Source organism: Leuresthes tenuis, unplaced genomic scaffold, assembly GCF_036924035.1.
Source record: "Leuresthes tenuis unplaced genomic scaffold, fLeuTen1.0.hap1 SCAF_17, whole genome shotgun sequence".
Taxonomy (NCBI): domain Eukaryota; kingdom Metazoa; phylum Chordata; class Actinopteri; order Atheriniformes; family Atherinopsidae; genus Leuresthes; species Leuresthes tenuis.
In genome coordinates this window covers 19,029,172-19,046,842 of record NW_027325371.1, presented here as the reverse complement: position 1 = coordinate 19,046,842, position 17,671 = coordinate 19,029,172, and the positions used below count along the sequence as shown (strand labels likewise).

General features: G+C 41.1%; 2 protein-coding genes across 2 annotated transcripts in view; one reads left to right on the top strand and one right to left on the bottom strand.

Annotated features, from left to right (window-relative positions):
- LOC140273649 (ER lumen protein-retaining receptor 3) overlaps window positions 1-17,671 on the bottom strand; it is a 50,336-nt gene that overhangs the window by 25,208 nt on the left and 7,457 nt on the right. The window lies entirely within an intron of this gene.
- On the top strand, window positions 1,346-17,067 carry LOC140273205 (ankyrin repeat and fibronectin type-III domain-containing protein 1-like). The gene is made up of 19 exons (XM_072368720.1): window positions 1,346-1,596; window positions 2,900-3,083; window positions 3,959-4,223; window positions 4,347-4,547; window positions 8,472-8,585; window positions 9,486-9,583; window positions 9,878-9,968; window positions 10,619-10,726; window positions 11,893-11,992; window positions 12,419-12,548; window positions 12,685-12,804; window positions 13,049-13,155; window positions 13,458-13,572; window positions 13,818-13,984; window positions 14,125-14,302; window positions 14,529-14,691; window positions 14,953-15,119; window positions 15,402-15,606; window positions 16,290-17,067. The coding sequence occupies exons 1-19, from the start codon at window positions 1,568-1,570 to the stop codon at window positions 17,039-17,041; spliced, it is 3,294 nt and encodes a 1,097-aa protein (XP_072224821.1). The 5' UTR covers window positions 1,346-1,567; the 3' UTR covers window positions 17,042-17,067.

The following is a 17,671-nucleotide window of genomic DNA, read 5'->3' as shown; positions in this document are numbered from 1 at the left end:
AAACAGCCTATTTCAGTAAGCGGGATTAGACTTTTATGTAAAAACTATCTATTAAAGTTTCTGTGAAAGTGTATGATGGCCGGATTTTGAAGCACCAAAGAAAGAAAGAAAGAAAGAAAAAAAATTAGATGCTCATCAGGCTGGAAAAGGTTCCAGAAATCATCTCTTTAAGTGTTTGAGCTCATGCAATCAGACAGATCGTGTACATTTGCCGGAAAATTAGACCAACAGAGGTCAACCAGCAAAGATCACTCCAAGAACGAGGTGTGTAATAGTCTGCACTTATTACTTATTATAACCTATTTGCTACTTGACGGTTCATCAACATTTGCTAATGTTAATGTTCATCATGGAGAAGTCAGACAGTGGTGTGTATGACTGGGCTGCAAAGAGAAAACTGCTGCTATCTGCAATTTACAATTTAAAAAAAAAACAGATAGAAGTAAACTAGAACTTTTTGGGTAAAATGAGAAGTGTTATGTTTAGAGAAAGCCCACATATTCCAGTTCATGAGCCATATCTCTCATATCATGACATCCCTGACAGGAAAGAATGTTCAGCCCAAATGTAGGCTGCATTGAGCCATAAGCCACAAAAGAGTCCACGTTTAGACCCAAACATCTTTTCTTTCTAGTTTGGTGGTTGTAGTATCATAGTTTGGACCTGTTTCACTGCATCTGATCCAGGACAGCTTGCCATAATGAATCATGCTATTGATTGTGAATTATATCTATAAATTCTAAAGGAAAAAATGGGGACTTACGCTCTACCCAAGAATGGTTAAAAAAAAACAACAAAAAAAAACAACAAAGTTAATGTTTTGGAATAGCAAAAGAATACTGACCTTTTTCAATGCAAATGTTGTGGAAGGACTTGAAGTGAGCAATTCATTTGAGGAAAGCCACCCACAATACAAAGTCGATGTTGTTCTGAGGCCTAATGTGTTTATCTGGGCCCTCTATCTCCTTCCATGGCTTTTGGGAAAATCTAAATGACAAACAAATCCTCCAGCATTGCTGCGGATGTGCATCTTCTCCTGCAGTTACAGCTGAATGTTAAACAAGATTTTTCATTATATTGCAATCATCCTAATTACTGATTTGTAGCTTATATAAAATTTTGAGATGAATCACAAAAACCTTGAAATCTGAATCACTAATTGCCTATGGTTGTTGGCTTCATTCATAAACTATAGTCATTTGTGTTATGTTTTTTTTTCTACAGTAGAAAGTAATGTGTGCCCTCTGATAATCTGTAGCACACAATGCTATAGAAACAGAAATCATACTTTATCATGGCCGTTGAGGGAGATAGGCTACTTTCTGTGGTTTATTCTCACAGATGACTGTGCTGGATGACTTCCGGATGGATTAGCAATATTAGTCATCAGATGTTTCCATGCACGGCTGAACTTGAGAACCTTAGCATTCAGCAGACTGACAAACCGGAAAGAGTGTTAGTAAATGTGCAGCACTCTTGCCTCTCAACACGTCAGAGATTAAAGAGGTTATAAAAAAAGAAAAAGAAAAAAGGATCCCCTCAACTTGTGACACTGACAAAAACCACAATGAACCAAAGGTGTATATCTGTTCACAGGTCAGTGTCTTTCAGTCTCCTGCGCACATATTCTCTCGACCGCAGTGTTAACATAGTTTAAACTAAACACTAGCTTATCTCCTCACTCAAATGTCTCATCAGCACTTTCTGCAAGTTTTGTAAGGCACAATAAACAAATAGAGGAAAGCTGTACCAATAACAGTGATATTACCCTTATACTCCCCTATGCACATATGTAGGCGGTGCAGGTACTGTGCAAGCAAGTCACACGGTGAGGTACAACGATGATGTGTCTCTGAGATGTGGTGTCACTGTGGCCTGAGCCGTCAGCTTATGTCTGAAACTAGCACGCACCAGGGGAGTATTTGCTTTCTCACAAGTACAGTGCAGCTTGATGGTGAGATGAAAACCAAAACTGAAAAAACTCAGACATTTGAGGCTTTCTTTTAGAATGGGAAAGAAGTTCAACAAAAGAGACCTGATAGAGTCTAAGTATCCTGCTTTTACAAAGATGCTCTTCTTATCCGAATGCTTGTGGCGTGATGTAAATCAAAACCGCATGAAAACGACTCCAAACTGTGGGCCTGTGAAAAGAGAGTGAAGAACGAAGAGATGAGAAAACACACAGTGATGAATAAGAGAGACTTGCTGACTGAAGATGACGAGGAACAAAAACCTGTGCCGAGCTGCATTGTCCCCAAATGCTGAAAATAAAAGACTGTAAGACAGATTTTCAGACACAAAAGCGGCTGACTATAATGATGAAAGGGAAACTTCTGATGAACGGTGATTACTACAGTGTTGACGGATAGTTGTCCTCAAGCCGGAAACATAAAGTGATTCAAATTTATTATAACACAAATGAATCGAGACTCTACATGAGTTTGCAATTCTCTGTTTAAGTGAATCGCTTTATGTGCTGGAAGACTTAATTCATGGTAAAGAAAACCCATGTGACATGAAGGCGGGTGAAAGGGGAACAAAAGGGAGCTAAAAAGAGGCACAAAAATAGATGCTTCAAGGCATTTACATCTATTATGAACAGTCGTCGTTACTCTTGATCATTTATTGATGATCGTGGCAGAAACTTAGCAGAAAATAGTCTTTACTGCAGCAAAAATCGCCAAATCTTCAATCTGCAACCATAACCTTATCTTTTTATATCTCTTTGTATTAGTCGTTCTCATTCTTTTCTCCTCTATACTTTGGCTTTTTCTTTTTCTTTTTTCAACCCTATTTATCTCTCTTTGTGGCCCTGAGATTTGAGACTTGTTCAGTCATTTTCCTCAGCTACCTCCGCTGTCTTCACAAACTCTCCTCACCTCTCACATCTCCTCCACAGACGCCTCCCCTCCTCTCTCGTCATGTCTGTTTCCGTGAGGAACCCACCTCAGCGCCGGCGCTCCCTGGGTCCCGTCTCACCCAAACGCATCTACAGAAACCTGTCGGTCAGACTGAGGGGAGGAGAATCATCCGTTGCCTCGGAGGTGGACACACCCAAACACCCCAGCAAGTCTGCAGAGACTGTAAGATATGTTGGTGTCATTTTGAGGGGGAACTCGGGTCTGATGCTTGTGCTTTACTTTAGTCTGTCTTTATGCATCCTTCTACTTCTACTCCACCACATCTCATGGAGAAATATTGCATGTTTTAATCTAGGTGGGTACAGTAGAAATTATTAATCCTACATTGTCACATTCAGTAGAAACATGTCAGTTTCCAGCTAATTTCAGCCATAGACCATGCAGAGATTCAACAGGGAATTAAACTTAGTCACACTGACAGTTGTACAAGATTCCTCTGAAGGATGAACATTAATAAAAGGGGTGATAGTTTTACCTCCAGGTCCACTTGTTGATGTTTGGAGTATTTTAAAAAACAACCTTCAAGTAGCTCAAGTTTAGCCGGCTAATACCTGTCCCTATACCGCTCCATATCTGGGAACTAATAACTTGCTTGAGGCATTGTGGAGAGGACTGACCTGTTCCCAGTGGAAGAGCACAGCTATATCTGCTTTTTCTGTCTAACGTTTGCTGTGTTGTGAATTTTATTTGAATTGCAGAGAGTTAAGGCAAAGAATTCCCCAATGACTTCTACAAAAGGTCTGCCTAAAAGAGACAAGCACTGTTTTGGGAAAAAAAGAATTGCCCCTTTTTTTCATCTAGTATACCCTTTTATCAGTTAATAACGGAAATTTGCAAACTTTCTGGATCTCATAATGAATGCATCCTCCTGGGCTGCTGTGATTTATGTGTCCTGTGAGTGTTCTTACTCATTCACTGGCTCTTTTCCTTGCACAGCAACCTTCCTACTACCTTGTAAAATAAATCTCTTTTGACATAAAACCCTCTCTTTATCTTTCATTCTCTGTCTGTGGACCCTTTCTCCTTCTCCCTATTAGTACAAGACCCTGTGGGAGGCGGTGGAAAACGAGGACACTTTGGCTGTACAGAGCCTTTTGTCCAGAGATCACACCAGCTTTGGAGGAGGAGGAAGCATATGGGAGAGAGGAGAGAAGAAAGAGAAAGACTGGGAGAGAGATAAGGAGAAGGGGGTGAACAGAGTGAGTGAACAGGGTCTGGTTCCTCTTGACGTTGCTGCCCTCACACATAACTCCCCTCTGCTTCATGTGCTGACAAAGGCAGGAGCCCGACATAACCCTGTTTGTGAGTTGAAAGTATTTAACAATAAATAAGAGCTAAAGTATTGTAAGATTTCACTTTAATTCAGTGCAAATCTCATTCCAGTTACATACAGTCTTTGTCTGTCTCAACTACCATTCCTCTCAGTGTCCCGGCCAGTTGAGTGGTCAGCAAAGCTGGATGCTCTGGTGGCACTGGCAAGTAAACGAGTAGAAGAGAGGAAATCAGAGTTGGTGAGGAAAGCTGGGGCTGGCCCCCAGGCGCAGGCTGATGTTCAGAGACAGATTCGTCTCTGGAGACTGAGGCTGCAGCTGTACTGTCGGATGAGAGAAAACTTCCAGAACACAGGTCAGTGGTCCTGGGTCAGCTTGTGGCAGTTCATAAAGTGTGGCTGAGGACACAAACTCAGACAGTTATCTTAAATTATACCTTAGGGCTTTGATTACACTTCTAAAAACGAGTCTCTGTACAGTTATTTTTCAATAGAAATAATCCATTCAAGCCTTCAAATTGCTCAGTTGAATCAACAGTTTTTCCTCAATTAGTATGAACATGCAGATTAAGACCACCTTAACCTTCAACCGTTAAAACACACCTTTAACTCCTTCCCTGGAATGTGTGTGGAGCCATAATTCCTAACTAGTTCTACTGCAACCAAGAGGGTCACACTGTACCAGAAACACTGCTTGAGTTCATGTTTTATCAAGCACAAGCAGAAATGTCATTACCTAATTTGAAGCTAGGAGGTCCGGCAACTGAAGGAGAGTTTTGTTTAATCAGGTTGTGGGAGGGAAACTGTTACAGAATGCATAAAAAGATTCCACAGCCTGGTGAACATTTCACAACATGAAGAGTTTGCTTAAAACTATACTTATCCCCTCACATGACGCACTTAGATTAACATTTGTTAAGAAGCTTTCATTGCATTTACAGCAAAATGATGAGTTCTTGTCTCAATTCACTAATCTTCACTTCATCTGTCTCCCATTGCTTCTTCTCTGATTCACACACTTTTCACACACCTTATTCACCGTGACACACACACAGTGGAGCCATGTAGTCTGCGAGCAAGCAGGTGAGACTCACAAGTGGAAAAGGAGGAAAAGAGAGCAGTAAAAACACAGCAGAGACTTTCACATTTAGCTGAAGCGCACACTGCTTGTCTTGGTTAGCACACAGCTAATAATGCTTTGGTAAACACTAACTGTTTTCCCAACTCTGATATTCCCAAGTGATAAGTTAGATCCACCCTAGAAGTTGACGGAATTGTTCTCATACGACTTGACAAATATGGGGTTTTTAAATATAATGTCCACATGGACATGTTAACCATCTTGATGCTTAAACGTAGAGCTCAGTTGTAACTCGCTAAGCACTTTTTCGCCACTTCTCCTCTGTAAAGTCCTCAGTCACTCCTGAAAGGACCAGAGTGATCAAGTATTCAGCACAACGGCTTGCTGAAGTTTTACTGATTTCTTGTCTGGCCCTTTGGAAGTCCTCACTGAAAGTCTCCCTCTAGCTCCTTTCAGCTCATCTCAAATTCAGCAGACTGCCTTGTCATCAGCCAGTCCAAGTTCTCCCAAGTCCTACTCTCACCCCACTGGCTGTAGCATCAAACAAACGCTTGATGCCGGTCGATAACATAATCTGCACAGGGATTTTTTTCTAGGCTTTAGTGCTTTACATTTTCTGCACCAACCTGATCACATCTCTGTCCTGTTGGCTCTCGAGTAGTTTGAATTATCGAGTTGTTTTGTTTTATATTGTTTTGTAGAATAATGCAATCATGTCCCCTTTTTAAACAATTCTAGTTATACTCCACAGATTTTAGATCGCAGATTTTACTTCTCTTTAAAGGACCTCCAGTTGTCCATGACCGATTTAATTGTCACGTTGTAGGGGGGCAATAACACCCCAGGTCTTCTTTTTTGTGCGCAGTGAAATGAATTATTAATACTACAAATCTATGGGGAAAAGGGGGTTGAAGGGGGCTAAATTCTTAAAATCTAAAATACACATTTAGTTTTGCCTTAGGTGTATGACTTGAAGTGTATCTATTCCAATCCAGGTCACAGCTGAGTTTGAGGTAAACTAAAGATCCCTTGGTGCAGTCTCAGTGGGCATAACACATTTAGATTTGATCACAAACAGAAACGTTGAAGCATTAAAGTTGTGATAACAGTGAACAGCTGCCTCGGTGCCTTGGTACAACAGAAAGCTTCAAAGGAGGAATAAGTAGCAAGTCTAGCTCTTTGGGTTGAGGGCCAGAATAATGAGACTCTTATCGACACACATTATGGCTAATTGGGTGAATGCTGCATAGGATTCCTTCATTTGTAAACCTTTGAAAATGTATTAATCTTCCATACGTTCCTACATGCTTTAAGCTGTTTTAGCCATTCGAATATCAAAATATTCAACTCCTTGATTTGTGGGTGGAGATTTCTTGCACCAGCCCTGTGACAGATTGGCAACCTGTCCAGGGTGTACCCTGCCTCTCGCCCAATGACGGCTGGGATAGGCTCCAGCACCCCCGTGACCCTGAGTTGGATTAAGCGGGTATAGAAAGTGGATGGATGAATGGAGTTTCTGCACCATGAATAAGCATCCCTACATGCCCTGTACATTATAAATTAAGCGCAATGATAACATATGTTAAGATACCTCAACTGTTTAAACAGATGTCTAACAAAGGGATGTCACTATTGCATGTTTATGTGCAGACATGCATGTTTTCCATGTTTCCTTGCGCCAGTACACCTGATTCAAATGAATAGGTGTTCATCAACCTGCTGACATATTTATATAAATCAGACGTGTGGAACAAGGACGCGTAGAATACACACAGGGATGTGTGCCTTGAGGGCCAGGGTTGGGAAACACTGTTATAAGTGTTTGCATTATTAAACTTTTTGTATTATTTTAAAGCAATACATACAAACCTTCACATTAAAGATAATTTTTACAAGTGCTGTATGGCGACATCAAGTTTGCTCGCCCAGTAATCCCTCTGCTCTGTATATGCATGTTTAGTGGCTTTCTTATGGCTGATGACCTCCACGCTTAGCACGACGGCTCTTGAAAAACCAAAATGTTTATCACTTTGAATTGAAAAAGAAACATTGGTTTAAGCTGTAAAATGATACATTTTTGAGACCAGAATCAAATTGAACAAGAATAATGTTGTTGGTAGAGGTTTAAGCCTTTTTTCACAATATAAATCTTTCCTTTAACTTAAACACAGTAAAAACAAACTCCCACAGTAGGCACATCTTTTCAAACATGGCACGGCAGCTTATTTTATCTTATCTTATCTGAGCAATGACAATAAACGCCTCAAGAAACATTTAGATTACAATGAAAGTCACTAACCACACTCTGACCCACAATCATAGTGCAACTTACCCGCCCACAAATCAAGGCTTGTCCAATCATTTTACTGCTTGGCACATGCATCAATAGTGATATTCGCAGCAAGCGCATTGTCTGTTGCCTTTAAAAAGCCAATCCATCACTTTAAGTTATTTGTACGTATATATGATGTATTTTGTTCTTTACTTCTTTTAGACAGCATTCATCTCTTTTATTCAAAGCATTAAAATGATTGACAATCCTTGATTTATGGGTGGAGATTGGTTTAACCATCAGTGAGTGTCCCTGCATGCTTAGTGCCTTCTGATTTTATCATTTATTATACCAATTACTACTGAGATAGTATTGAAAAAGTGTTAAGCAGTATGACTTGAAATAATGAAATAATGATTCGTTTTTGTTGTAAAGCAGTAAAACGATCAGTGAAAAAGTTCAGAATGAGCACAACTTCAGATGTATTGTAGCTCAACTGGTTAAACAGATGCCTCACAAAGCACTTTGCTACATGTTTCCAACCCTCCTCTTGTCAAGCTTCTTTTAAACAGAAGCCACTAGTGTCCAAAGACTCATTTTTGTTGTTAAATGAATAAATAAATAAAGCGAATTCCCTAACATAAAGCACTTAAGACTGTTTTGGGGCAAATTCAGTTGGATTCATTCAACATCAGCATTCCCACTGCTGCTTCGCTGGAACAGCTTTGTCTAGTTTGCTGCAGTCTTCACTTACATACAAGAGTGAGGAGTCAGTTTTTTTCTTTTTAACTATTTTTTTACATTACGTGACACTCATATGTGGCATATTGCACTACAGTGAAGTGATATTCTACATTAATTCTGCATGATTACTGTAACATTTTCTTTTTCGATTAAATGTTTTGTTTTTTTAACCATCTCCTCCAGAGCTCCCTGGGCCTCCTGGCCATGTGTCTGTTTTGGTGACCAGCATATCTTCCCTGTGTGTTGTGATCAAAGAGCAAGAGGGTAACATCGTAGGGCTCATCACTCGTTACAGAGGCAAGTTGTGATTAAGATAAGAAGATACTGACATATAGGCATGTGAAAAAGAGATTTCTGTCAATTCGAAATGTTTTTGTATCGTGATAAAGAAAATCACCTGGTCCTTACCAAGTTTTATATTAGATAAATATAACCTAAGATTAAATAATTTATATTCAGCTTAATTATTTAATGTCATTATTAATTCAACAAATACTAAACTGATCTAGAAACTAAATTTGTCTTTCCTGTGTGTGTAGAAATTAAGAAGGTAAGTAGCAGCCAGTTGCTGCTAATCAAATGTTCTTCATTAATTGATCATCAGCAAGTGTGAGCACCTCTACAAAAGCAGAACTTTCATCAGTTTGCTGGCATGAAGCGTTCAGGTCTGAGTTCAACACAATTTCAAGGGGGAATAACATCAGCAGCTGATGTCCCCCAAGGTTAGATAAATAGAGCGACATGTCAGACAGGCCTCGGTTAGCATGTCAAATGTCAAAATTCATGAGAATACAATCATAAAAAGACTGAAAAAGTATGGCATGTTTTTAAATTGTTGACCAGAAAAAGCTGACCTTCTTCTAAAAAGAGCTTGGCGGCATGGTTTAGGTTTACGAAGCTGCTTCCAAAACCAAACACAGCAAATCAGCACAGACGCTTCTATGAGAAAGAATGGAAAGGTTTTAATGGAGTCAGTACAGCAATAAAGATAATGTTGATCCAAGAAAATTATTTATGCATCTGGTTCATGCTTTAGTTCCGCAGAGGCATAATATCTCCAACTTCATAGCCTGGAGTACATTAAGCTCAGGTAGAGCGTGTTCCTCAAACTGTAAATAATCCAGTTCTTAGTTCCCTTATTGGAGTGTCGAGCAAAGCCTGAGACAAATTTGTCAGCGAGATTGTTTTTATTCACAGTGGAATGGAGCACCTCAGCCAGCTTCAAACGCATTCTCGGCTCAGCCCAAGTTACAGAGACCAAGAATCCCTCCTATATCATCAAGGGATTGACTGCAGTAAGTTATGCAGCACACGCAAACACACATAAGCTATAGCTAAAAACTAACATCAGATAATCATACAGATGATGCATACACGCAGCATCTCTAGACTGTCACATGGATTGTATTTATTGGCTCAATCATCTACTTTGCTGAACCACTTTCCACAAGAGAACACTATTCAACAGCTTTACTTAAACGGATGAATTAATGATAAGTGCGCTAGGTGATTTCTTTGTCCTGGAATGGATGATTCACGAAGTTAATGCATGGTGATAATTTGGCGGTCTGGTGCTTCTCCAAATGCAGGGAGTGCATTACTTTGTAAGAGTGAGTGCCTACAATGTGAAAGGATGGGGACCGCCTCAGTGCTCTACTCCAGTCAGCGCTGCTCCCTCTAGTGAGTATACTGCATTGCAAAACTCAGATGAAAGGAGATTTATGGCTTGGAAAGACCATCGTTATTTTTGTCTCTGCCTCAGGGTTATAAGATTACTTAGCTGACAAGCTAAGTAAAGTTTGATGTGAAAGAAGTGGAATCTACTCAGGGTTGGTAGTTTTATGAATTATCAAAAACGCTGAGAATCAAATATGTCATTTTGAATCAATGAGCTTTGTATCTATGTTGCTTTAAGTCTGAATTTGGTTCATAATTTGTCTTGGATACCATCAATTTTACTTTCTACTTTCTACTGTCTAACAAATCAAGAGGGCTATATGGTGGTTGAAACAAAGTGTAGAGCAAAAACATTAGCTTAACAGACCAGAATACCATCATAGTTAATGATGCTGTTATGTTCATTAGATAACGGGGTTTAACTTAAAATTCAAACTCAACTTAAGTACGGTTGCTCTGTTTGAGAATGTAGAAGCACGAATTCTATCTCATGCAAGCACTCCTGCTTCCTTATCTTTATTAGAAATAAGAAATAGAAGTTTAAATAGACCAGCACTCAGGACATGCCTGCAAATTGCTTCTTGGCATCTAAAGGATTTTCCCCTACTGCATAAAAATGACAATGTGTTTTTGCCTTTTCTTCCTTTGTGCAGGTTGGAGGGAGTGTGTTGGTGTGAAGTCACAGTTCAGGAACCACGAAGGCCTTGTGAGGAAACTGCTTGAAGATGCCGGAGAGTCACAGTACAGAGAATGTTGCATAGGTAACACAGGGGTGTTTAATGAAATATTTTGTGACAGTTGCACACTGTCTATGCAAAAAAAAAAAGATTAATTATTGTGCTGATAGGGCCAAAACCAGAATTCTAAAATGCGTGCAAATATCTTAGTCCGATCAAAATTGTATGAAACTGAGCTTCTCAAAACCGGACTAACACCCAGATGATGCAGTTGGGATGAAATCACTCCTGCATAAATACACTCAACTAGACTTAAATTTCAAAGTTCCATCTTTTTGTAAAAACAGTAAAGTATAAGTGTATATTAATATAGCCTCAGACAGCCTAACTCCCAATAATTCCCAATTTCTGAAGCGTGTTGCCCATTAAAACTTTGTGTCAGCTTGTTATCACCTAAAGCATTCCCATACTGACTGTTTAACAACATCCTGATGTATGTGACTGCAGCATCATGTGACAAAATCATCATTCGACTAACTTAGTAACAACGTCTGTGCTGGGAATTCAGCTAAACTGACATGTACAATAATCTCCCACAGAGACAGTGAAAAGTGGCAGAATGCTTTGAACATTTTCTCATCCATTCCTCAGAGTTGCAGCGTAGTACACACTTATAGGTGCTTATATGCGTATATATATAACAATAAACTTATATACAATAACTTCATCCTGCTCATCTGCACATATACTGTTACAAGGATGGTGATCCCGTTAAGCGTCCCAGTCAAGCTGTAACCATAGATTAACTTGACACACAGTGTTGAACTGATAGTGACATGACTACAAAGAACAGGTTTACCCGGACTTATCTCCATTTGATTTCACTTCTTGCATTCTTCTCTTTTCCAACTTATTAGTATCTGCAAGCAGTGCATTCAAATGGTGAATGAGGGAACTCGTCTGTCTTGTTTTTAATTTACAAATAACATAATTGCACCATCATTTTCTTTTTGATGTGCATAATATGAAGTCCAAAAATATAAGGACGAAAACATATTTGTTGTCATAAGGACTTTATTAATTGAGTTTCCACAGTTTTATCCCAGATTAACACCACTCTATGTGTTAGTTATGCTCAGTACAAAGAAATCCATTTCACTTCCTTCACTTAAATGTCTTTCGCAGCGAATATATTTTTGCAGATGAAATGATTTTCATCCAGTCTGATCCTCCTCTCCTCCACTCCTCAGAGAGATCGAAGCCCCAGAGTCCCAGCAAGCGTCTGTCAGTGTCTCGAGGCATCAAACAACTGTTCCAGTCTGCCACCAAGTTTGTTCGTCTTCTACAAAGGTAGCACTCATCTGTCTCACCTGTCCCACCGTGCCCTGAGGTTATCAAGAGAAATGAAGTAACTTTGATTTGATCATAACAGTGTAGACTACAAAGAGGAAGTCTAAACCCTTATGTTTTCATATTATCAGAGCTGCTGTAGCTTCAAGATGAATGAAGAGATCTTTTGAACAAGATGATAGCTGAAATCACTGTACTGTACTGAATGCTTTTTCCTGCCACCAACAATCACAGCTCCACATGCAGATACACTGAACATCATCTCAATAACTTGGAATGAGGCGACACTTTGCTATGGTGTTGGTACTTCATTGCATTTCCTTTTCTTGAGGGATTTGAGGCTGTTTTGAGAGTTGAAAATTCTCCGATTGCATCATATTCTCCTTTGATGAGATGGTTTTCTGTATCTTGTATTGATTTCATCAGGGGCGTATACTTGGCAACTGTGTTCTACCACAAGGAGAACATCATGGTCACAGCTGAAGATCAGATCCCACTTGTGGAGATCCAGTGCTGCTCTACCTCCATCACTCATGACTTCCTTTGGTTTGCCAAGGTGAGGGACACATGCTGCTCGTAACATCTGCTTTAGTTGTAGCATGCAGCTATGAATGTGACTGATCATCATGAAGGCCATGTAATCCCTACACATGAAATACAGCGTAAAACACGAGGCTCTTCTTTTCTTGTAGTTGTCCTGTGCATGGCAGCAAGTACCCTGGCTCCAGCAAGGCCTTTCTGCTGCTCACTCATCTCCCTCCTCCCTCCTTCAAAACCGACACAACATTTTAAGAGCTGTTTCCCAGCTGCAGGTAGGACGTTAAGCTGCTTATATTAAAGATAAGGAGCATCACAATTAATTAATTGCTATTTTTATTACCTTTTTACATCTCATCCTCCTCTCTCTTCCCCTACTTTTGCCAAGCTCAGTAAGGCTACTTACTATACATACACATTCAAAATGCCTGTGTTTCACTGCATAAATGCTGAAAATCCTCTGCTTTTTTGCATTTTGATGGTTTTGCTTTCTCTCCATCCTTGTGTGCGGTCGGACAGTCTTCTCTAGGAACGATGGACCTGGGTCAGGTGTACTACGAACCACTTAAAGACCGGCAGGGCAACGTGCTGCTAGTGACTCTGAAGGAATTCCCAAACCCTCCCAGGTGAGAAAGAGTCTAGCGTTACATCCCGTTAATCCCTGTCAGACATTAATACCCCCCCACAAAGAGCAGACAGCATGGAATTAAGGCTTTAACCTCTGTCTTCTGTTTGAAGGACAAGTCTTCCACTCTGCTGCTTACAGTCATGTCCCACTCAATCATGATGAAAATACTTTCACTCCAAATGCAATACTTTTTTTTTTCTTCGCTCGTTCAGGGATGATAATGGCTTAATTCAGGTATCCGGGTTGATTGTTGTTTCCATGCGGTTGCATTTGACTTTTTGCCCGACTTGTCTGCTCTAGCCCTCCAGACGCCCCTCTCCACTGGATGCCTCTGGCCCGCCTGGAAAAGAACCGCAGTAGAACTCCTCTGCTGCCCGAGCCCACTGCCATGGACATGCTCTATGAACAGCTGAAGGCGAGTTTGTGTTTGACTTACAATGAGACAAATAGAGTCACATCACAGACATGCCAAGCTGAGTTTTGCAGAGCTGTGGCTATATCCCCTGTGTTACAAATCCTGAAAATGAATCTGGATCATATTTGTGAGCCCAAACCAAATCAGCCAGTAAAAGGGAAATAGAAAATGAGATGCCGGAGATAAAAGGCATTTGATGTTTCAGGGTAATAACATTCACCATGCAATGTTTCTCTGCTCTTCAGGAGAAGCTGTCCTTCCACAGACACAGCATTCAGTGGGCCCAGTCGGGTCTCTATGTGGGCATTCTGAAGCTGTGTAGCTCAGTGGAACAGATCAGGGTACTGGTGCCTCAGAGGCTACCTAATGTACTCTGCCACACACGGGTCCGACACAATGCTCACGTATCCAGGTAACACAATTTAAACCATTTAAAATGGCTTAAACAAATAAAATCACAGTGTTTAAGTTAAAGGGGATTCTGTTCCTTGTAATGTCTCATTTTGTCTGTTCTTGCGTTGTTTTGTCGACCTCTTTGTTACTGTGTCACAGAGAGGAGTGGGCATGGCTCCAGAGTCATGTTTACACTGCACACAACGGCAGTGTCCAGAACCTGTTGAGCGGTGAGGACGACAGCTCAATGGAGAGCAGCAGTCTGGTGGAATTCGTCAGGTGTCTGAGAGCAGCAGTCACACATCTCCTGACAAAGCTCAACATCCCCCTCTATAGGGTAAAAACTGACAAAAAGTCCCCCCCCCCTCCAAATATCTTTGTCATAAAGTACTGTGCAGGAAATAAGAGGAAGACTTGAAATTTTGACAGTTTTGTGATTACTCTGGATCACTTTCTGAGTGAAACATAAAGGACATTCAAAGGAAATTCAGCTCAAAATGTGGCTTCGAACTGTCCCGTTATATTCGTACAATTGCATCTGCCATTCGCTGTTTTTCTGACAGGCATATCAGTATGGTGTGTACACCCGGGAGCTGCTGCAGTTTGGTGAAAAGCTGTCCATGCTGCTGCTCCTGCCTCCCAGTGAGGACTTCAGCTCCAGTTACTGGCCTCTGGTGGGAACCAAGGAGCCTGGCCTCACCATGCCACTGCAGATCTTTGAACTGGGTAAGTCACAGGATTCCATCTTAATCATTGCTAGTTTGAATGAAAAACTGTAATAAACTCTCTGATATCACTGAAAGTAAGTCCCTTTTATCTCGGTCCTCCTTTTCATCCACCATGAAGGAGTTGTTTTCCTCTTAACTTAAATCCATCTTCCCCTTCTGATCCCCTCTTGAAAAAGCCCACACTAACGTACACTAATGTGTTCTAAAGCTTTCTCTTTTTGCTTTGATTTATCGTTTCTCTCAACTCTGACTTGACCAGTTAACTTCTGGACGTACGAGCGGGACTTCCTCTGCCAGTACTGCCAGGCCTGGGTGAGGCTGGAGCTGGACACTCATCTGGCCCAGCAGGCTCTGCGTGAGGCGCTGGACTCCAAGGAGGTGCAGGAAGCCAGAGAACGACTGAACAACATCACTGAGCTTTCTCGTGTAAGTTCATGAAAACAGCAATGAAAAAAAAAAAAAAGAGGATGGTATACCTAACTGGAGAAGTGTGAATCATAAAGGCAGAGTGATTTATAGCTGCTGTTGTATTTAAATCCACTTCTCAGTTGGTTCAAAGCCCAAAGTCTTCTGTCAATCTTATTTCATATCTTTTCTTGAGTGACTGATAATGATTTAATGATGGAAGTGACAAAGGTTTTCTCTCGGGGTTTGCCAACTGTGAAACTGTTTAAGTGCTGTTGCTCTCTCGTTTTCCTGTTTCTTTAGCGTCTGGATGTGGTGTGGAGGGATGCCCGCTGGATTATGGACTGTCTACAGTGTGTCCGGTCCAAGCAGTGGGTGGGGGCAGTGCCTTTAGGCTTGGTGATGGGGGGAGACCCACCGCCATGTCCCGATGGTGAAGAAGAGGAAGAATGTTTGACTGCTAGACTGACATGGCCACATCGGATGCAAACACGAAGAGCCATTACAGGTAGTATAATGATGTGGGAGCACAGTCATGCCAAAAATAAATGATAATCTCTTTCAGTTTTACATATCAGGACATATTTAGAAGTAATCTTACTCTTACCAGGTAGAAAAATTAGATAAATACAACCCTTATAGAATAACAACACGTGTTATTGAGGAAGCAGTGTGTACAGTTCTTCCAAAACAAGCCACACCTGTTTAGTCTTTTTCTAACTGTTCTGTCATGAACCTTAACCTTTGACTTGCTAACTGAGGCCTGTAGAATCTGAGATGTAGCTCCTGGGGTTTTTGCAGTTTCTCTGAGCATTACACAGTCTGACCTTGGAGTGAACTTGCAGGTACGACCACCTCTGGGACCTCCTCAAACCTTATTTGAACAATCAGTAGCTATGGGCTCCACTAAGCAGCTGCCAAGCAATCTGAAAATCAAGATGCTTCATGTCCATAAAGAAGAAGAAGGCTATAAGAACACAGCAAAGCATTTTTAGGCAGCTGTAGATAAGAAATAAAAGATAACAGGTGAAGTCCAGGTCCAGTTGATGTGCTGCAGACCAAAAAAAACATCTCATTGTATTTATAGACAGGAAAGTCAAAATCCATATTCAGCTTGCATAATGAAGTCACAGGTCAAGAATTTACCTCGTCTTTTCTTAATGTGTCTTTGATTTCACATCCCCTTTTCAGAAAATTCAGTCAGGGTGCCTTCACCAGATGCTGCCAAGTTCTCCGCTCCAGAAGGAAGCACAGTTGTCCCCAAGGAGGATGCCCTGGTGTTAATGGAGGGTGTTGTGAAGGGAGGGTACCCTGTAGACATGAGCTCTCAGTCAACGGCCGACCTCACAAGCATCGGCCAGTCAGAGTGTGGATGCACGAGCGCTTTAATAGACTCCGGACTTGAGCCTGCTGCTGCTGCACAGCTGGAAGTGGGATATACAGTTTTGGACACACAGGAGTCCTACACCAGTGAACTGGACTTTCCCTCCAGTATCACTGAGGTCATCCGGCCGATGGAGATGGCAGAATTGGTGGACATCTTGCCTACACTGACTCTTATTGAGGAGGAGATCCCCACCGGCCCGTCCACACCAACTGTAATGGATATGCTGGAGAGCTTTGGACTGGGGATTGGTGAGAGCAATACCGCCTTTGACTTTGAGAGTTCAAACTCGATGAGCGGGGATGCAGGCTTGTCACAGCCCAGCCAGGAATATATCAACAGCAGCAGTGTTAGCGAGACACGCTGTGAGAGTATGGTGTTACAGGAAGGAGTGGCAGCCTCTCATACCACTGTGAATGCTGCAGACGGTGATGGACCTGTTTCAGACCGGCAGTTTCCTCGGGAGGATTCAGAGACACAAGAGGCTCCAGGCAAGGGATCACAGTTTCCATTGAGAAGCCAGGTGGAGTGGGACAGACCCTCTAATAGTTCATCCTGATATCAGATTAAATCCCTGCTGGCTTTGTCCTTTGAGCTCTCACAACAAGCAGATAGAGCTTCCTCTCAGACATCATCATGACCCATTTCACCATGAATGCGGTAAATGATTAATTTGTGTTTATTTGCACATATCCGAGGGGATTTTTTTTTTTTCAAATATGCAGTCCACTAGACCTTATCAGATGAAAAAGAATAAGCTAAAGTTGTTGACAATCCACTGCTCACTACAGCACAAAGCTACACTGGAGCTCGTTGGACGTATAAACTAACTTAACACAATTCAGTCAAATGGAAGCACTTCATTTGCAGTATATGAATAATTGTGATATTTGTATGTGCAACTGAAAGAAATACGGTTCTGATTGGTTGGTCTGCACAGACTTTCTTATTTTGATAATATAGTGATATTATGTTGACTTTTTTATTCACGGTATAACATTTATACAGCACAAACTTGTGGATTAACCATTTAACAGGTGTTCCAACTTCCTTCTTGTTCTTTTAGGAAATAACTCATCATGCTTAATTTTCATTTAAGCAATGGCTGACCAAGCTTGTTCTGTTACACCACTATCACTAAAAGATTAAGTGTGTTGGATGAGTGGGTACAGTCATGTGCAGTGCATCC